The 21,985-nt window shown below is 35.8% G+C and overlaps 1 protein-coding gene across 2 annotated transcripts in view; it reads left to right on the top strand.

Annotated features, from left to right (window-relative positions):
* MED23 (mediator complex subunit 23) overlaps positions 1-21,985 on the top strand; it is a 44,738-nt gene that overhangs the window by 10,137 nt on the left and 12,616 nt on the right. Inside the window, exons 10-21 of one of the 2 annotated variants that reach the window (XM_043592381.1) lie at positions 1,236-1,331; positions 1,876-1,893; positions 6,981-7,181; positions 8,769-8,912; positions 10,947-11,092; positions 12,091-12,336; positions 14,380-14,522; positions 15,558-15,732; positions 17,289-17,452; positions 19,868-19,992; positions 21,027-21,232; positions 21,322-21,502. In XM_043592381.1, coding sequence (XP_043448316.1) covers positions 1,236-1,331; positions 1,876-1,893; positions 6,981-7,181; positions 8,769-8,912; positions 10,947-11,092; positions 12,091-12,336; positions 14,380-14,522; positions 15,558-15,732; positions 17,289-17,452; positions 19,868-19,992; positions 21,027-21,232; positions 21,322-21,502 — 1,845 coding nt within the window. The remainder of the gene's footprint in view (positions 1-1,235; positions 1,332-1,875; positions 1,894-6,980; positions 7,182-8,768; positions 8,913-10,946; positions 11,093-12,090; positions 12,337-14,379; positions 14,523-15,557; positions 15,733-17,288; positions 17,453-19,867; positions 19,993-21,026; positions 21,233-21,321; positions 21,503-21,985) is intronic. The other variant, XM_043592383.1, reaches the window with a different exon arrangement.

Genomic DNA, 21,985 nt, shown 5'->3' with positions numbered 1-21,985 from the left:
GAATCCTTGTTTTTATTTTTCCTTTACAAAGTGAGGACCAAAAATGAATTTGTGTGGTTCTTAAAATTTGAAGAGTGAGCCTCTCCTTTGTTAGATTTTTTATTTTTATTTTTTTAAGTTTCTTTAAGTAATCTCTACACCCAACATGGGGCTTGAACTCACAACCCCAAGATCAAGAGTCACATGCTCTTCTGACTGAGCCAGCCAGGTGCCCTGACTTTTGTTAGATTTTTTAAAGAGGGGATGGAAAGGACAAAAGTGGAATAGAGTATTCCCAAAGGAGAAAAATCTATAAGTATCAATAAAATGAAGCATGGCATACAGATACAACACTATACTGAAATTTGATAGATTCATTATAGTATGGTTGAAATGGTTACAGAGCAGGGTATGGGGAAGACTGGATATTTTTCATGTAAATGTTTCGTGTCAAAAATGATGTACAGAGTGATTAGGAAACTTGCTCAGAAGTGAGGAGAGTGAATAGTGAAACTAAGGTCACAATTCTGAGTTCTCGGCATATTATTAGTCAGCAAACTTTGGAATGTGAAAGAGTGGTAAACTACATGGAATTTATAGTTACCATGATAGCAATGATATTGAAAATAGATAAATAAATTATGCACTTACTGTATGCCCAGCACTACTCTAAGAACTTTTTTGCAATAACCCTTATTCTCGACTATCGTCTTAGTGTCTCCATTATACATATGATGCAACTGAGACAGAGTGGGGTAGCAGTTTGGCTAAGGCCCCTTGTTTAGGAAATGGTAGAGTCAGTATTTGAACTCAGACAATCTGATTCCAGAATCTACACTCTTAACCCCTTTACTATCAAGTCATTTCCCTCTAAATTTGGAAGTAGTGTTTATATTAACACTATGAAAGTGATTGGAAACTGCCTCCATTCCTTTGGTTAGATTTCTGAACAGAAGATTCTTTCCTTACAGTGATGCTTAAGACTTTCATGTGACTGTAACTGAAGTCATTTCAAAATTTAACCTCTGTATGACCTTGGGCAAGTCCCTTCATCTCAGTTTTATCACCTATCAAATGAGGGGTGGGGTCAGATTAACTGTAAGCACTAAAATCCTATGATTTTTTTCCACTAGATACTGCCTACTGTATGAAGGTAACAAGTGCCTTTAGTGGATTTTTTTTATCCCAATTTCAAATTATTTGAATTAACATTTACTTTGATCTTGAAGCAATAATTTTTTTTATTTTCTTTAAAGGATCTGTTTGAACCACAGACTGCTTTGTTGAGATATGTATTGGAGCAGCCTTATTCCAGGGATATGGTCTGCAATATGCTAGGTTTAAATAAGCAGGTACTGTACTATGCTGGAAACCTAGTAAATTCTGCATAGAATCTGCACTATTCTTTTCTCTTTTCTTTGCTAGAGCTAACTGAGCAAAACAGTTAAGAACTATTTGGTGATTTTTTTTTTTAATATGTGGTTTATTAAACAATGAATTGTTCCTATCATTTATATATTGCTTTAAAAATGTTTAAATTAAAAAGGAGATATTTTAAAAGTTGGTTTATTTTGCATTGCTTTTTTTTCTATAAGGCCAGTTTCAAGTATACCTTTTGCCAGAGAAACCTACACATGACTTAACCATAATTTTTCACTTTTTTGTTGTTTGGGTGCCTATTTTTATAACCCTTGGTATCTTCAGCGTGGCCTGGCTGCTGATTTTTTCCCCCCTTTTTGGTGTATGTTTGTTTTTGGTGGTTTAACATGTGGGAGGGTTTGTGCTGACTCTGGGTTCCTTGAGGCTGGCCTCATAGTCACTGTTTTGTCTTTTCTTTTTTTCTTCCTTTATTTTTGTTCTGTCCTGTCTTGTCCTGCCCATCCTCCAATGCTCTAGACCTTGAACATTGCTCAGGTATGTTCACAACCTTACTGTTGTATTGTGACTAACGATACGCTGGCCGCTTTGTAGCCACTGATTCCATTTAGAGAATACATGTATGGTCGGGGCTTGAAATTGGCAGGACCATGCTGAGACCAAGGCCACTAAAGCGAATTTCTTCTTGGGATATGAGAGTTGTTTTTGGTGGATTGTTTTTGGTTTTGGTTTTTGGTGTTTGTTTTTTTATATTCTTTTTTTTTCTTTTTTCTTTTTTCCTTTTTTTTTTTTTTTTAACAAAAAGAGACAACACCTGGCACACAATAACACCTGTCACTTTTTGATGGGTGGTTTTTTCCTTCCCACTCCATTTTCCTTTTTTTTTTTTTTTCTTTTTTTATACTTTAGGGCTAAAGCTCGCCTTGTGGAATTTTCAGACATGGAAAGATTTGTGGTGGCCTTTATCTTTCCGGATTATTAAAACATAAATAAATAACATCTATAAAACTATTTACATTGCTTTGCCTTAAAACAAAAACAAATTAAAAACAAAACAAAAAAGAGGGAAAAGCACTTTACTAGAGATACGTTATTTTAAAAGTTGGAGTGGTAAACTTTATGCAGGGAAGGTTTTTTTGGAAATATGGGGATTGACTAAGAAATGTCACACTCTTAGGTGACCCCACACCTGCTTGACAAACACCCTTCTTTGTCAGTCTTTGCCAGAAGTGTCCTCCTCCTAGAGTGGGCTCCTTGCAATTGAAGCTCACCTGTGGTGGGAGAAAAACACTATGGCCAAACTTTATGAACCAAACTCTTATACAGTCCCAAGTCTGTTCCAGGACTTTTCACCTTTGAGATTTTAAGCAAAATAGTGGTTCCAATTATTTTTGTTAAAAATTTTTGAGCCCAACATATTAAAATAGACCAGCTTTTTGATTTTAAAAAGACGTTCTTGTCTAGGTTACATAAAATAGCGTTACTGTTTGCAATACTATAGTGAAGGTTGTGCCAGTGCTTCCATTTATAAAGCCCTATTTTTAAGGACATATAGCTTGGCCATAAAACTTGCTCAGTGTTGAAACTTTGCATGCCAAACCTCACCCTAGTAGCAGTATCTCTTTTATTATTTTAAGTTTTTTCTTCTGAAAAATTTACCAAGTTTCCTTGTTTGGACAAGCCTATGTTCATGTGAAACTGAACTGCCTCACACTACAGTACCTGACAGTCACTTCACACAATCTGTCAATTTAACATCTTAAATAGCAAGTCATTATTTCTGATCAGCTTTCACTTGAGTTAGAGGTAAGTATTCAGCCAACTTTGAAAGAATGCTTCATGCTATGTCTTAAAACTAATTTTTGCAATGAACTTTAAGTCATACTTGACTCAATTTTTTTTTTTTTTTACAGTTTGGTGGATAAATGTACCCATGGTCATTTGAGCTGCGAGTACCTTCCCCCAGATAGCCTTAGCTATCATTAGCTTTTTTCTCTTGGGATGCAGCTCTTCTCAGACTAGAAATTGACAAAACAATTCATCGAAGAGTATTTCTGATTTGATTATTTTAATAACAAGTTTCAACCTAAAAAAAGTTTATGACTAAGACATAAATCCGTAAAAAATAAAGTTTATAATGGAAATGCTGACAGAACATTATTAGTATTGGTCCCACTGTAAACATTGTCAAAAGTTCACAATTCATCAGTAATTGTTTGGTACAAAACTCTGTAGTGAATGGACTTGTAGATGGAAGATATATGCTGAACTGACTTGATATATTAATTTTACCACCTGGAAAGTAGAGTAGAAAGTGAGAATACAAAGTATAAGGCATATGATTAAAAATAAACAAGTTATCTTATCACATCTTTTATCATTACAGAACTATATCCTGCACTATACTTTCTTGTCCTTTCTCTAGCAATGCAATAATTTACTCAAAGCTTGAAACTTTTTAAGAGCTGTCCATATTGCATTTTCCAGTAGGAATTGGGCTATATTTTATCCTAAAGTTGGTCACATTCAAAAAGTCATAAATAGCCCAGTTCTGTGACCAGCAAGGTGGAGTGTTCCCAGTGGAAGAATCCTGTTTTAGATGTTCACACAGCTTCATGTTCTTTCTGCCCAAGAAGAACATTATATAACAGATACACCCCTCAAGCTCTTATGTGGTGGTGTGTGAACTCTGGCTACCCTGAGACAGTGATAGACCAATCACTCAATTATCTTTGAAAGGCACCATTGAAAGTGGTATTAACTGGCATAGGGCTGATTGGCAGAGAATATGATAAATGACGTACAAAGGGATTTTTCTTCCCAACTTGTCCTGAATAGGTATTGCTCTAAAATTGATTTCTAGCACTGAAATAATGGTTTGAAATTAACTTAAGCCCACCTAAGTACAGTATGTTAAAATTTTGCCACAAAAGCAGTACCAGAACTGTTACATCAAAAGGGTCAGGGGCCACTTAATCTAGGATATGGTTACTTGGACTGAAAAGCATTATCATTTGCCACTTGAAATAGTGGTGGGAAAGAATAAGGGGCATGAGTGGAGGTCAATGTTAGTATTTCTATTAATGCCTTGTGCCTCCTTTTTAGCTTTTACCAAAGCTGAAAATTTTAAATAAGTTTCCAATACAGTTTGAGCTCTCATGCAGAAATTGAAATGGTAAAATATTGAACTTAGATTCTTAATGTTAAAACAAGTTTTAACTAAATATTCATGTAAATATGATATAAACTAGCTAATTCAACCAAATGCCTAGATCTCGAAGGATTAAGTTTACAGAAGCTTTCAGAAAGCATGTTGTGAATAGCCATAGAGCATCCATTGGCTTACAGAAGTATCATAGCCTAGTGATTGATAATCTTTATCAGATCATTAAACTGCTTTACAAATTCTCATTTGTTCCACTTTGTAAAATAATGTACATGGTGGAGAGTATTAATTTTAATGTACTTATTTTTTAGTAATGAAAACTAAAGCCAAACTTACTATTCTAAAGTAGTTAGCGTAGATCATTTTATATTTCAACAGGGTTTTTTTTTTTTTTTTGTATTAATAAAATTGGCAAATAAACAGAGGAACTAACCTATCTTGAAACTTGGTTTGAGAAATATCCTTGGCTTTCATCAAAACACCTGGGAAACACAGAGTTAATCCTGATAAATGTTCTGGCACACTCAGACACCAGGGCATTAGATGTCATAGAGATTCCAGGCTGATTTAATTCTTAACAGAAAACTTAGAGGGAATTTGAATTGTGGTATGTATTGAAAGATCGTCAGCTTTAACTGTAAATTTCCTAGTTGTTCTTACTTTGTCAAAATCTTAATATTTTTGGTTTTCCTCTTTAAGTCATTAACTGTACGACTATTACTACACCCTAAAAATATGTAGGTAAAAGTCTGGTTTTTTAAAGACACACAGCTAATACTAAAAAGGGAAACTCCAAAATGACTCAGGTGCTAAAAACCAATTTTATTTAGTTTGCTCTTTTTTCCCCGAAGCAGACTGATGGAAGACCATCATGGATGGAGGAGTAGATGACAAATTGGTTAGTTTCCAAACTAGAAGGAAATTCCCATCAGTAATGAAAAATTCCTACTGGAAATCCTGGCTTTACTTCTTTTCACAAATTTTTCTGACTCTTGTATACTTTGAATGATTTCACTCTAAATTTGTGTTGTCTGACACATTCCTTAGGTTGTTGGTGGTTGGCAGAACTAGTGAATTTCAAGCCCTGTACACAGTAGTTTTGCATGCTGATTTAAGAAATAGTTCGTAGTGTTGTCTGTTGCACTTTGCTCTGCTTCATAATGATAATTACATTTGGAGGGAAAGTACTGTAGTCCCAACTGGTGGTGTTAATATTGCTATTTGTAAACCTGTAATGTGGTTGAACTGTGATCATGGCATTGTGTTTTGGAAAAAATATGAAACAACCATTGATGCTTACTGTTTCGGATAGATGTTTGTTTTATTTGCATGCTTTAAGAAAGTGCAGCTATATTGGAGCTTTACAAGTTTGGAGCTGGCAAAGAGCATGCAAAAGAGGGGATGCTATTCATTATGTTTTGTTTTTTTCCCAAATCCGTCCCCATTTTGCATTTTTTCCCTAAATTTAAAGAAATCATATCCCTTTTTCATGGCAAAAGACTAATAATCACATCTAAAGCTTAGAAGGAAAGCATCTGTATTAGTAATTGTATTCACTAGAAAGGCTTCCAACTGCCTGGCTATTAAGTCATATAACATATTTTATAAAAGAAATATGAAAATGACTTAAAATATGGCTTAACATATTTCTTTTGGTAAAAGCATATTTTTTAAATCGCTTTAAAAGCATAAATCTTTTTGCCTCTAGAAAGGGAAGTTGCATTTTCATTTTAGTGTTTAAATTCAATTCTTTTTCTTGTTTTAGATTTTAAAATAGTCTAATTTAAAATTAAAGCTGCATTATGTTTGGCTTTTAAGAAGGAAGAGCAGAGATTAACTTTGAGGTCGGTTATTCAGTAGAGGAAGTTTCCATTTCAATGTCAGGATCAATACCACACACCGAAAAACAGATACTGAGTATAATCTGGCAGCTATTTAGATATACCTTATCTCTGTGTGTGAAGGTAGTGTAAACTTGTGGTGGTTGCTTTAAAATACATAGATTCTCACTGCCTTGTTTGTTCTCCTCACAATATTTGATTCTTGGAAATTCGGGGTTCTTATATTTTGAGTTAGAATAGAAAATTAATACTACTATCCTCATTTCCTGTGCTTTTTAAATTATCTTTTTTTAAAAGGATAAATAACTAAATTTTCTGCTGTGCAGTACCCTTTGTCAAATTGAAGCAGTGATGTCTGATGTCTGTAGTAAAAGTTAAAAGTGAATAGGAAGTCTGTTTTGTGTGAGATCTGAAAAATAATCTTTGTAATGGAACTCATCCTCTATGATAATGTAACGTGATGCAGCTTTAATAGACTAAACCTAACCTTAACTTTCTAAGTTCAACTTCATTCCATGCTTCTCAGCCTCTTGTTACAATTAATGCCCATTAACCGGTAAACTTCTGAAACTAACCGGGAGGCTTTTGGAATACTGTATCTAATCTCTGCCCTACAGCACAAGCAGCGCTGCCCTGTGCTGGAGGACCAGTTGGTGGATCTGGTGGTCTATGCCATGGAGCGGTCCGAGACCGAGGAGAAGTTTGACGATGGGGGAACGAGCCAACTCCTGTGGCAGCACCTCTCGAGTCAGCTCATTTTCTTTGTGCTTTTCCAGTTTGCAAGTTTCCCACATATGGTCCTTTCTCTTCATCAGAAGGTGAGTAGCAACTGTCCTGTTGGAGCCACTTCACCTGTCGATTGGTCGGCTTTAGAGTGGTATCGACGCTGCCTAGTGGTTTCAGCAGTGGCCGAAGCTCTGAGCCCTGATGGCCGTTTTGTTCAGTGCCTTTATGGCTTCTAAACTTTCTACTTTCTTGTCACTGTAAATATTGGTTTCAGTCATTCATTCCACATATTCATAGTGCGAGGACCAGGGGATACAAAATGAAAAGGCACTACAGTACCCTGAAGGAGCTCCTTACTCATGGGAAGATATAGCTATATACAATTTGATTACGATAATAGTTCGCGTAATGGAAGCATGTTTTCCTGCAATGGAAACAAAGGGGAATAATCCCTATTAAAGACATCAGGAACGGCTTTAGCAAAGAGATATTGAAGACAAATAGAAATTTGCCAAGAGGAAAAGATAGGAAAGTGTTTCCATAGCAATAAGATGATCATTTTGGAAAGGACAAAAGTGTGTGAGAATTGGAGAGAAAAATATAAATGGGGAAGTGTTGGTGAGAACAGAAAGGCAGTAAGGCAAGACCAGACGTGGAAAGCTTTACATGGACAAACATACTTGTTCTAATGAGTTTAGATTCTCTTTGGGCGGCAAATGAGGAGGGGAATGACCTCATCATATATACGTTGGAATAATTACTGCTAATTGCCACAAGTAGGAAGATGGGGACATAAAAATGGACAGGTCCAAAGTCAGAGGCAAGGATGTTGGTAAGGGAACCTTTGCAGTGATCTGAGTGGGAGATGCTGACGGCCTAAGCCAGAAAAGAGAGGAGGAGCCCAAGACCAGAAAAGCTGAGAGGTGAATAGGACTTGGTAATGGGTAGGTAACAGAGGGAGTAACAGGAGTCTGGCATCACTCACTGGTTTCTACTTTGGCAGTGAATGAAAAAGTGGGACAATGAATCCAAAACGGAATACAAATGGACGAGTAAATCTGTAGAAGAGTTGGTTTTATCATAATGTTTTAGACATGTTGAATGCATATAAATGTTGTTATAACATCTCTACAGCATGATTTTTGGGGGGGAAATTTTTCATAAGCATTGTTAAAATCCTTCTAACCACCAGTTCCCCCCACTGCCACCCCCACCACCATTGATTTCTGTTCTAATCTACAGGAAACCAGGAAAAGTGTTTTTTGATACCCACTCCTCAAGGATTTTAAATTGAAGAAAAAAAAATCCTTTTTGTATAATGAAGTATTCCTTGTGTTTTGATGAAAGATTTTTAGCAATTGTCTTATATTAAACTTGATTCTCTTGCATACATGATCAACTTAGTTATGCTCTAAAACATTGAACTTTTGATATGTATAGTTGTTTTGGGATCAGGGAGGAACTCTATATATAATATTAAAATAATTTAAAAGGCTTTGCTTGGTGTGTCTTAAGTTGAGATTAAGTATTGTAAATGCCAAAGGTGGATGCTAACTTTCGGAGAACAGGGTTTCTCCTGTTTTTTGTGGGGGTTTTGTTTTTGTTTTTTTCCCTTTAAACTTTACTACATCCATCTCTTTAACCAGCTGTGTAGATGTGTATTTAAACATCTTTTACAGTTAGCAGGGAGAGGACTGATTAAAGGCAGAGATCATCTAATGTGGGTTCTCCTGCAATTCATTTCTGGAAGTATTCAGAAAAATGCACTCGCTGATTTTCTCCCTGTCATGAAGCTCTTTGACCTTCTGTATCCAGAAAAAGAAGTAAGTTTTACAAATTGTTAACAGTGTGATGAGGGGAGTATGTCTAATTTATGTGTAAGGATTTTTGTGTGATTTTGTGAACAGGTTAGCAGATTTGGAAGCTGAAAACCTGGGTTCTTTCCCAATTCTGTGACTAAAAATCATGAGATGGTGCATGAGTCTCTCTTGATATTAGTTTACTCATGCAAAGTGAAGAAATTGAACTAGATTAGTTCTGAAGCTTATCTTAAATTAAATTGAACATCTATAGCAAGCTCTTTCTCTATATTCTTTTTTTTTTTTTTTTTTTTTTTGAGAGGGAGCATGAGCAGGGGAGGGGAGGAGGGAGAGGAAGAGCAAGTATCTTCAACAGGCTCTACGCCCAGCACGGAGTCCAACATGGGGCTCGATCTCACAGTCATGAGATCATGACCTGAAACGAAATCAAAAGTGGTATACTTAACCAACTGAACCAGCCAGGTGTATTTCTCTGTATTCTAAGTAGGTTTACAATTTTTTTAAAAGCATTAAGCTGTTTTGATCTATACAAATCATTGAATGATCAAATAACATCAGTGTCTGTTAATGTCTGTTTTTGTTTGTTTGTGAGTTTAGTATGTTCCCCCATTGTTCTGTTAGATGAGGTATTTGGGTAAAATATGGTATATATTGACGATTGCCATTTCTTTAAACACATGTTATTATGGAAATTTTTAAATGCACAAAAAAGGTAGGGTGAATAAAAAAATAAACCCCTGTGTACTCATCACCAAAAAATATTTTCTAAGTTTTTCATTAGTCTCACGTATACAATATAGTGATTCAACAATTCTGTATGTTAGTGCTCATCAAGATAAGCGTACTCTTATCCCCATCACCTATTTTACCCATTCCCCCCACCCACCCACCTCGCCTCTGGTAGCCATCACTTTGTTCTCTATAATTAAAAGTCTATTTCTTGGTTTGTCTCTCCCTTTTTTTTTCTTTGCTCATTTGTTTTGTTTCTTAAATTCCACATATGAGTGAAATCATATGGTATTTGTCTTAACATACTCTTTAGCTCCAACCATGTTGCAAATGACAAGATTTCATTCTTTTTTGTGACTGAATAATATTCCATCGTGTGTGTGTGTGTGTGTGTGTGTGTGTGTGCATGCGCACGCACACGCCATATCTTCATTCATTCATCAGTGTACACTTGGGCCGCTTCCATAATTTGGCTGTTGTAAATAATGTTGCAGTAAGCACAGGGGTGTGTGTATCTCTTTGAATTCATGTTTTTCTGTTTTGGGGGTAAATACCTAGTAGTGTGACTACTGGATTGTAGAGTAGTTCTAACTTTTAAGGAACTTTTTGAGGAACTTCCATGCTGTCTTCCACAGTTTGCATTCCCACCAACAGTGCACAAGGGTTCCTTTTTCTCCACATCCTCACCAACACTTGTTTGTTGTGTTTTCTGTTTTGGCCATTCTGACAGGTGTGAGGTGATACATCATTGTAGTTTTAAGAAACATCCTTGCTTCATCTTTCCACTCATCTTTTTTGTTAATACTAGACAATTTTAAAGCAAATTCCACATGTCCATATCATTTCCCCCATCAGTATACAATATGTATAGTGTGTGTGATAATATATATTGAATACAGTACTTATTTAGATTGCATATTTCTTAATTTTTCTATGTTCTTGAAAACCATATATGTGACCTTTAGAAATTCGGAGTTTACGGTATATTTATCACATTCAGTAAAATTTCATAATGTGTCTGTTTTTTAAAGAATGTAAATTTTTGAATGATTGTGAATGCTCTGTGACAACACCTGTGAATTTCTGTTAATTCCTTGGCAAGTAAACAATCTTGTAATAGTTTTAATTTTTTATAGCTGTTAGATCTTCTGATTTATATTATTAAAGAGTCAAAGAACAATTGAAGCTGAATTAATACAGGGTATTTTAAGAAGAGTTATATCAACAATGGATTATTAGAATACATATTTATTAAAATATTTACAATTTGTTAATTCTCTTTCTTACAATATGCAAATTGTTTTCCAGTATATCCCAGTTCCTGATATTAACAAACCCCAGTCAACTCATGCCTTTGCAATGACTTGCATTTGGATTCATCTCAATAGAAAAGCCCAAAATGACAACTCCAAGCTACAGATTCCAATACCTCATTCTCTAAAGCTTCACCATGAGTAAGTAATTTGTAGCTTAACAGTTCATTTTTTAAAATTACTGTTTTAAAAAACGGCAATGACATTAGCCTAATGTCATTATAGGCTAATGTCAGTCTCAGTATTTGTATGAAGTATAGAAATCTCCCCACACCCACTGGAGGTAAAGGTGAATATTTAATTGCATGTCCTGCCAAGAGAGACTGACCAATAACCTGCATCAGAAAACAATTAGAAAATTAATTCTGTTTATATGTATGCAGATATATAATTTTTAATTTCCAGGTCTAATCTTAGCTTTTACATGTTTTACCTTAATTAAAGTTCTTAATTTCCAAAAGTATGTGAAAATGTTTCCAAATTTCCTAAGCACTCAGGATTTGAGCGTGATCTGACAGCTCTCTTTCACTCCCTGGCTGCCAGGACTGTTTGAGCTTTTCTGGCTGGTGTGCTCCCTTACATCATTTCCAGAGCTGTGATAACTCAAAGAAGATGCTCTTAAAAAGAGCATAGGACTTGGCTTTAGATAGTCACGGATATTAGGAATATCTGAACTTCCCACCTAGAACTTCTGGAAAGGATCCCCAGATCTCTTCATAGGAGACTGTAGGGGAGTCAGACTTCACATTCCATTTGGCTGTCCCTTTATGAGACATTCCTCAATCATCTTTTCACAGTGACATCTATAATGAAGGCACATTGTTATACTTAGCCAGATGGATGATAAATAGAATTTGTGAGTTACTTGTTCATTATTTGAATCTTAGTGCTGTGTATGTAGTAATACTTAACACATATTCATTAACTGGTAGCTTATTATTATTTAAGTTCTTATTGATATGCTACTTAAACTTTTGTACGTTAACCACTCTATATTTTGAGCAGAAACTATTATACCTGTAGGAATAAAGATAGTATTGGTAAATCATTTCATGAAAGTAAATGTTTTTTAAAACACAAAGCTAACTTTCTGGAAGTTACTTGTGTTTTTTACTGTTTGATGGTACTTGAAATTGTAGGTTCCTACAGCAGAGTCTTAGAAATAAAAGTTTACAGATGAATGACTATAAGATCGCCCTGCTGTGTAATGCATACTCTACAAATTCCGAATGTTTTACATTACCCATGGGAGCTCTGGTAGAAACTATTTATGGGAATGGAATTATGAGAGTACCTCTTCCTGGAACGAGCTGCTTGGCTTCCGCGTCTATTACTCCCTTACCCATGAACCTCCTGGATTCACTGACGGTTCATGCCAAAATGAGGTATGTTCTTTTTATTTATTTGGTCCTGTGTTGGGGAATTGATATTGGTGTAGTACAGGCATTATTTCATGATTATGTGTGTGTTTTTTATGGTCAGTTGCATTTTTTTCATGATTTGGTTTACTATAAAAGTTATTTATTATAGGAATTCTAGAATATAAAATAAACATGAATAAAATAACTGATATAATCTCATCATAACAAATAAGCATTGTAAAGTTTTTTGGTATATGTTCTGAGTCTTTTTTTCTATGTATAAATATATGAATTTATGGGCTAGGTTTTTTGGTTTTTTTTTTTTTTAATAAAATGTGTTCTTACAGTAACACTTTGTTATAACCACCTTTTCCCCATAATAATCTGTCAAACACCTCTTTAGGTTTAGTGTTTTTCAGAAACATCTGTTTTAATTGCTACAAAGAAGTCTTTGGTGTGGCCATATATAATTATTTAGCCAGTTCTGCATTGTTGGGCATGAGTTATTCATGGTGTCTTACTATTATAATGATGGCTAGAAGATTATTTTTATGTCTTTACATCTACCCATAGTACATTTTTATCAAGTAATTTGCTGGAAATAGCTGAGTCCAGGAATGTGAAAATTATAATGCCTTTGCTGTATTGATTACAAATAGGATGCTCTTAGAATTGACATTATGGTTTCCAAAAGACAGAAAATGCTCTGTTGGGTGTGATTCTTGAACCTTAAGTACCCCTTAAGAGCCAAGCTGATAATGTAAATGAGTGACACATTCTGCTGAGTGGAAGAGAGTCAGATATTAGTGCACATGGAAGTGTGTGTATATAGAAGGAATTGAGGCTGACTGAAGCTTTCCTCATGGTGCTGCCATTTTAGCTAATTTCTATAATGTAAGAACGTAAGCTAATGTAACTAAATCTTCTAAATTTTTTTTGAGAAGGGGTAGAAATCCAGATTTTTATTTCTAGTCTTTCAGCTCTTAAGTACTGGCTCAAACATCAGACACTGTGGGTGAAAGAGAATGCATCTGTGGGACATCAGTTCTAGAAAAGCCATGCTCTTTTTCTCATGGTAAACTTTGTCATAAAATTATACATGTGCTTTACCTGCCTAGGTGACAGAGTTGAGGGAAGCCCTGTTAGAACCCAACATTTGGATCTTAGCAGTGATTTTTTTTTTAAAGTAATTCCATAATAAAAGTTGTTTGCTTTCTCAAACAGTTTTAGTTACATATTTGAAAGAGAAAAACAGACTAAAGCCATTCATGCATGTTCTTTTATTAAAATTATTTTTGAGGTTTGGGTTTCTTTTTGTGTTTTAGTTTTTGTTTCAGTCTTTTTTTTTTTTTAAAAATATGTATTTTGAGGGGCGCCTGGGTGGCGCAGTCGGTTAAGCGTCCGACTTCAGTCAGGTCACGATCTCGCGGTCTGTGAGTTCGAGCCCCGCGTCAGGCTCTGGGCTGATGGCTCAGAGCCTGGAGCCTGTTTCCGATTCTGTGTCTCCCTCTCTCTCTGCCCCTCCCCCGTTCATGCTCTGTCTCTCTCTGTCCCAAAAATAAATAAACGTTGAAAAAAAAAATTAAAAAAAAATAAAAAATATGTATTTTGAGAGTGCACAGGGGAGGGACAGAGAGAGAGGGAGAGAGAGAATCCCAAGTGGGCTGTAAGCCGTCAGTGCAGAACCTGACGCAGTGCTTGATCTTATGAACCGTGAGAGCATGACCTGAGCCAAAATCGAGTTGGACGCTTAACCAACTGAGCCACCCAGCTGCCCCTAGTCTTTTTATTTTTTATTTTTTTCAATTCAAGTGTATTATGAGTTGTACCCAAATTTTGCTTTTTGCATGAGCAGAGGGATCCTGATGCACATTGAAAACACCATGGAAACCAGAATTCGTCTCGGGTTATACAGTGCATCACTACCAAGTGTCCTGCACGGCCGAAATGATTAAAATGGAGCTCATTCATTTTTGAACCTAGATTTATACCAAGTTTCCTATAAATACACCAATCCTATGTTTATGTCAAAAATATGGATTTTTCTTTTCTTTTGTTTCTCCTCAGCCTTATCCATAGCATTGCTACCAGAGTGATAAAACTTGCTCATGCAAAATCCAGTGTGGCCTTGGCTCCAGCCCTAGTGGAAACCTACAGTCGTTTATTGGTCTATATGGAAATAGAGTCTTTGGGCATCAAAGGATTTATCAGTAAGACGGGACTTTCTGGTGTTTGTACCCATTAACCCATTCATTCATTCAACAGGTATTCTTTTAGGTGCTGGGGATACAACAGCGTAAAGATGTCACTGCCATCATAGAGATTACCTGCTAATGAGGGAGACAAGTAAATAAATGAAGTATAGAATATGTCAGATGATATGTCTTATGGAGAAAAATAAAGCAGAAAAGGGGGGTAGGAAGTGTGAGAATCAGGAGAGTAAGCTGCATTTTTGAATAAAGTTATGATAAGAAAGGGGTATTATGTTAAGTGCTTGGGATACAATGAGCTAAACAGACATGGTCCCTGTACTCATGCAAGAATCTGTGGCCTCATATGCTTTTTTTGCTAGTTTGCCCCTGGGGCTAAGTCTGGCAATAGGAAAAGAGTTTTCCTGCATTTTAGAAGACAGCTTGTAATGTTTATTAGTTGTTACATAGTTCCAAATAATATATACTTTGTAATATAGAAGTTTTTTTCTGATTCATGGTAATTGTAACTTTTCACTAATATGGTATAATTTTAGTGTTAACCATAATTACTCTTCTTCCCAGATAATCAAGGGTTCAATAAAACTTTTTGGAGAGAGAGGAGGGAATAGGGGTGGGTGTAATACAATCTGTATATTAAAAAGTGATCCTCATGCTTCAAAAGACTGGAAACATTAACTTTATAAAAGTAATTTGAAAGAACTGAGAAGTGAGGAAGGGTAATTTTTTTTCTCATTTATTGTCTCTTATTTTTCTAGATGAACTTGAGTCTCATTTGTCAAATTCCAGGGGGACAAAAAGGGCAAACTTGGTATTATAATTAGGATCTGGACTTTTTCCATTACCATTAAAGGAGAAATTATGGAGAAAATTTGGAAAGTGTGTGTGTGGGTGGGTGTGTGTGTGTGTGTGTGTGTGTGTGTGTGTGTTCGTTCATGATCAAATCTTTACGTAGATTTTACTCCATGTGACTCTTGAAATGTTTTTAATTCATAACTTTTATAATTGGTGCCTTAAATTGTCTTATTCCTCAAGGTCAACTTTTGCCAACTGTTTTCAAGTCACATGCCTGGGGGATCTTGCACACACTTCTCGAGATGTTCAGCTACCGGATGCACCACATTCAGCCTCATTACCGAGTGCAGCTCCTGAGCCATCTTCATACTTTAGCTGCAGTTGCACAAACAAACCAGAACCAGCTCCATCTCTGGTGAGTTCTTTGATGCTGTCTTCCCTTAAGATGTATTAGAAACTTTGTTGGAGATGGGAACTTAATCCTTAATAGTATTTTTATTCATTTGTCATAAAACTCTTCTTCCAGAGCATCTTATTTCCAATATAGAAGTAGAGTACAGCTTTTAAATAGAAAGTTATTAAGATAGTTGAGTCCTTGCCTAGTGATCTTTGGACTGAGAAAAAGTACTTTCAAGGCCTTTGATGATATGTTCTAATTTAGCCCTTTAGAATGTTGGATTTAGGGGCGCTTGGGTGGCTCAGTCGGTTAAGCGCCAGACTTGGGCTCATGTCATGGTCTCACATTTCGTGGGTTGGAGCCCCGCACTGGACTCTGTGCTGATGGTGCAGAGCCTGGAGCCTGCTTGAGTTCTTTGTCTCCCTCTCTACCCCTCCCTCCCTCCCTCCCTCCCTCTCGCTCTCTCTCTCTCAAAAATTAAACATTAAAAATATTTATAATATTGGATTTAAATATACTTTAGATTATGGTTAAATTATCATGTCACTTTGATTTTGTTTTAAGGGAAAATGTATTTGAGATTTAAAAATATAAATTTTTTTTTAATTTAGCCCTTTAGAATGGTTGGTTGAGCGTCCAACTTCAGCTCAGGTCATGATCATCGTTCAGTTTGTGAGTTCCAGCCCTGCATTGGCCACTCTGCTGTCAGCACCCACCCTGCTTTAGATCTTTTGTCCCCCTCTCTCTCTGCCCTTCCCATGCCTTTGTGCATGTGCGTTCTCTGAATGAATAAACATAAATAAAATAAAATTTTTTTAAATAAGAGGCTACTTTAACGTTTATTTATTTTGAGAGACAGAGAGAGTACAAGCAGGGGAGGGACAGAGAGAGAGGGAGAGAGAATCCCAAATGGGCTCCATACAGTACAGAGCCCAACATGGAGCTTGAACCCACAAACTGTGAGATCGTGACCTGAGCGGAAATCAGGAGTTGGATGCTTAAGCGACTGAGCCACCCACACACCCCTAAAAAATGTAATTTTTGAAATCCTATATATCCAGGTGAAATTGTTTAGTCCTATAAGCTGCAGGCTATCTTTTTCAAATATGTAAAAAATGTCAGATGGTGTTTGCTATAACATTTGGTATCTCAGGTTTTTAAGACAAAATTCATTCTTACTCAAAGGAGGAAGGTTTTTTGTTTTTTGTTTTTAATTTTTTTTTAACGTTTTATTTATTTTTGAGACAGAGAGAGAGCATGAACGGGGGAGGGGCAGAGAGAGGGGGAGACACAGAATGGAAGCAGGCTCCAGGCTCTGAGCCATCAGCCCAGAGCCCGACGTGGGGCTCGAATTCACGGACCGCGAGATCGTGACCTGAGCTGAAGTCGGACGCTCAACCGACTGAGCCACCCAGGCGCCCCTGTTTTTTTTTTTTTTTTAATCAAAGAAGAGGAATTCAAAGTTTGCATATTTTTCAATTGTAATTAACCTAGAACTAGATTCAATTCTATAATTCTGAAATTTTATATGCTGCTTCACTTTTTCACATTTCTTTTTGTTCTCTCACTTTTAGTGTTGAGAGTACCGCACTTAGGCTTATAACAGCATTAGGTAGTTCGGAGGTACAGCCACAGTTCACACGCTTCCTGAGTGATCCCAAAACGGTGCTGTCCGCGGAATCTGAGGAGCTGAACCGAGCCTTGATACTGACCTTAGCTAGAGCAACTCATGTAACAGGTACAGTGAATGTGCGACCATCAATAAGGAAAACAAATGAATTAGAGCATGCTGTGTCCTTAGTGATTATTAAAGAAGCATCGCGAAAAGACCCTTTTCCTATGTTTAAAAAAAAAAAGTTGTTTTAATACCTTCACCATTTCAATCATTAATGTAGGTTCTTTTGTGTACTATCATTTTTTAACTAGGTTGAGCTTCAGTTTCCAGCCATTTTACATCATTTTTAAGTAGTGGTTCTTGACCTTTTTGGTCTCAGGACCACTTAACATTTGTAAATTTTTTTTAATGTTTATTTTTTCAGAGAGAAGGGAGACAGAGCGTGAGTGGGGAAGGGGGAGGAGGGGCAGAGAGAGAGGGAGACACATAATCTGAAGCAGACTCCAGACTCTGAGCTGTCAGCACAGAGCCTGAGGCAGAGCTTGAACTCATGGACTATGAGATCATGACCAGAGCCAAGGTGGAATGTTCAACCGACTGAGCCATCCAGGCACCCCAGGACCACTTAACATTCTTAAAAACATACAAATTCCCAAAGATTTTCCATTTATATGGATTTTATCAACATTTATTATTTTATCAATATTTACCTTACAGATATTAAGATCAATGCTTTTTTAGTATTTGTTTCCCTTAAAAATAATAAACATATATTAACATTCTCATTTTTTATGAAAAATAAACTATATATTCTCCAAAACAAAACTTTAGTGAGAAGAGGTGCCATTTTTTCACATTTTTTACATCTCTCTTTAATATCTGATGTAAAGAAAGCTTTGCTAGATTCTCACACTTACTTCTGCATTTCATCTATCTCAATATGTTATTTTAGAAATGAAGAAAATATGGCCTCACCCAGGCAACAGGTTGGAAAGGAGAGGAGTATTTTAATAGTCTTTCCGATAATTGTGAATACTCTTTGATGTCACACAAAATTGGACAAGAGATGGTTTCTTAAATGTTTGGTGCAATATAGAATGCAATCCAAAATTCTATCAGTGAACTTTTTTTACTGTATTACATTATAACCCATTGGTCTGTTTTGCACATTTAATGGATTTTTTTAATCCATATTTTGTAACTTCATGAATTAGTGTTTTGGAAGACATTGGTTCAGTGAATTATATAGATCTTATAAATGTTCGCACACTTCATTATACAGTATCATAAAATTACATTTGTTTATATCACTACAAATTTCTTTAGGAAAATCTTTAAGTTTTATAAAACTATTAGGTTTATAGTAGTAGATACAAGTTTTCCAAAATTTTGATTTTTCACTTGAAGTGTCAAATTTTATCACTGGCAAAAGATGTGGTCATTTGTTTTCCTTGAAGTAACAGGCTCCCTTTGTTAATTTTCAAGAAAATGTGTGCTTAGTGCCCAAGTCTGAATAACTGTAGTTTTCTGTCAGATGTTCTTTTAAGTAAAAATGGAATTCCATTTTTAAAAAAAGAGCTAATTGCACTCGGTATTCAAACAATTGCACAAGTACTTTTCCTTAAGATACCCATCATACTTTGATGTATAATAGTAGCTAGAACACTATTCATACCTCCGTTTTTATCACACAGAATATTAAAATGAGATGTACTTAAGGGCTGAGATACAGTCTTTTTCACTACTTCAAGGATATTCTTAAGTAAAACTGGCTCCTTCTCCCCACCCGCGACCCCCAGCCAAGAGCATAGTGAAGATTACAATGGCTGTTAGTATAGTTTGGTGCCACAGTTTGATTTGTTCTATGGGCCAGCAGTTTTCCCTATCATTACCTTTGCACTGTTGGTGCACATGTTAACACAGTAAAAAGGTCCATGCTGTCTTATTATAATTATTTTAGTAGTTTTTACCTCATCAAATCCGTGAAAGGATATTGGGGACCCACAGACTCCACAGACCACACTTGGAGAACTGCTGTTTTAAAGAAATAGTTACTGGATTTAGCAGCCTGAAATAACATCTGTGTGAACTATCTTATTTTATATAAATTAACCTTCTTGATTTAGAGAGTTATAGTCTATAGCTGTTTCAACCACTAGAAAAGATAGCTGCTTTTATAATTATATTTCCTTGGCTCAGTGAAGTGCTGACTCCTTATTGTCAGAGTCAACTACATGAGCATTCGTGGTGGGCCTGTATCACTGTTGTATCATTGGTGCTCTGTAACCTTAAAAAAAATTAGATTGCAATGTCTTTTGTCTTCTTTCCACTAATTGTGTTCTTACTAACGCGATCATTCAAATCACTCACATAAACTAAAAAAACTTAGGTCCTAAGCTGAATATAACTAGTTAAGCAGTGAGCGTATTGCAGTGAAATTCCTTGGGTGTACATAATTGTTTGTTGATTTCTCTGTGATATTTAAGAATTGTGGGTATGATCATTTATATCTGGATTACATTTTTTGTTTATGTTTAGATTTTTTTACAGGCTCTGATTCAATTCAGGGAACTTGGTGTAAAGATATACTTCAGACCATCATGAGTTTTACTCCTCATAATTGGGCATCACACACTCTTAGCTGTTTTCCAGGCCCACTACAGGTAATCTGGTCTTGAATTACATGTTGAATATGTAAAAATCATTCTTCCATTTAATATATATAAAGTCATTCTTTCCCATTTAGTGTTATACTAGAGGCTTTGTTTTAGTGATATCCAAAGGAAATTAGCTTTTATTTCTTTTTCAAAAAATCTTTGCTATTCCAAGTGTCTTGACTTGTTCCTTGTCGTACTCTAGGACTGTATATATTCCTAAAAATATAATTATGATCTCATATTATTAACAGTTTTAGAATCTTGTGAGAATTAACACATTACCTAAAAAATTCTTTCTCTTAGAACTGAAATGGGGAGGAATACAAGTTAATGGAGCTGCACAGAATACACATTGGTGCACTTGACTGAATTTTTTCTTAATCACACAGAGAGAAAAACTATAAGCTTGGCTTTCATAATATGGAGAAAAGAAAACTTCATCTGTCCTCTACTTTGCAAAGAAAAGTTTAAGCATAATGAACATCTGCTTTCTATAACTTCTAATAGGGCTAAAGCAGTAGTTCTCAAATTTACAAGGATCACCTAGAGGGCTTGTTCGGATACAGACTGCTGGGCCCTAGGTGCAGAACTTCCAATTCAGTAGGTCTGGAATGGGGTCCAAGACTGCATTTCTTACAGGTCCCAGGTGGTGTCAATACTGATGGTCTGAGACCCATTTGGCTGTGTAATAGATTTTCCTTACAGAGATGCTAAAATATGTAACCAAAGGATACATAAATTTCTTTTTTTTTTTTTTTTCTTTTTAATGATGAACAGAAGTATCAACAGATGATTGAAGAAGCTTTGAATTCAGGCTTGCTTGGAATTTCTGTTTAGGAAATCTAGAAAGGGAATCTTAGAGATACCAAATTAAGCCTGTGTATTTTCCCATTATAGAAATTCAAGGCTTGATTACAAGTTGCTTGAGGTTGCCTAGAGTTTATTAGTGTCATAATCAAGCCTAGAACTGGCTTCTTAACTCTGTAGCCAGTGTTCTTTCTAGTATAACCCTTGAAGTAAACTTCTCATCTTCCTTTTAGGCATTCTTCAAACAAAATAACGTACCTCAGGAAAGCCGTTTTAATCTGAAAAAAAATGTGGAAGAGGAGTATAGGAAGTGGAAGTCAATGACCAATGAAAATGACATCATTACCCACTTTTCTATGCAAGGCTCTCCTCCTCTCTTCCTTTGTCTTCTCTGGAAAATGCTCTTGGAAACAGATCATATAAATCAGATTGGCTATAGGTAAGCCAAAAACCTAGATCTGCATTCCATTTGATAATCCATTATTACCATACAGCAATATAACTTATTTTTTACTCTCTGATTTCCAGAGTATTAGAAAGAATTGGAGCCAGGGCCTTGGTTGCCCATGTGAGAACATTTGCAGATTTCCTAGTATATGAGTTCTCTACATCAGCTGGGGGTCAGCAACTCAACAAATGCATTGAAATTCTTAATGACATGGTATGGAAGTACAACATTGTTACATTGGACAGATTAATTCTCTGCCTGGTAAGAATATGCTCACTTAGGAATAAGTTTCTAAGCCGCCTCATTCTGTTTTGGATCAGTGTGTGTGACTGATAGACCTTGTGCTGATCTAACTATATTGCTTCTAAGGATTTAATGAAATTATACTATAATCAAGTATTACTATCAATTCCCTAAGGAACTAGAGATTTCCCAGTGTATTTATTCATTCATTCATTCAGTAAGCATGTATCGAATATCTGCTATGTTTGATGCACAGAAAGTATAGAAGTAAGTAAGACAGACATGGTCCTGATCTTGTGATGCTGTGAAAGTATAAACAGTTAGTTAAACCCTGAGTTGATTCCCAAAGGCTCCCACTAGAGGCAGGAGTGGTAAAAAGCCATCATATTTCTTTGCAGAGTGTTAATAATCATTTCTGTACACTTTGGTGGCCACAGTCAGAACTGAATGTTTCTCATAGCCACCCAATATTCCTCAAATTATTTTTTTCTCAACTTTGAT

This window comes from Prionailurus bengalensis, chromosome B2, assembly GCF_016509475.1.
Source record: "Prionailurus bengalensis isolate Pbe53 chromosome B2, Fcat_Pben_1.1_paternal_pri, whole genome shotgun sequence".
Classification (NCBI taxonomy): Eukaryota; Metazoa; Chordata; class Mammalia; order Carnivora; family Felidae; genus Prionailurus; species Prionailurus bengalensis.
Note: the sequence above shows the minus strand (reverse complement) of the source record. Positions and strands in the feature narration are given on the sequence as shown.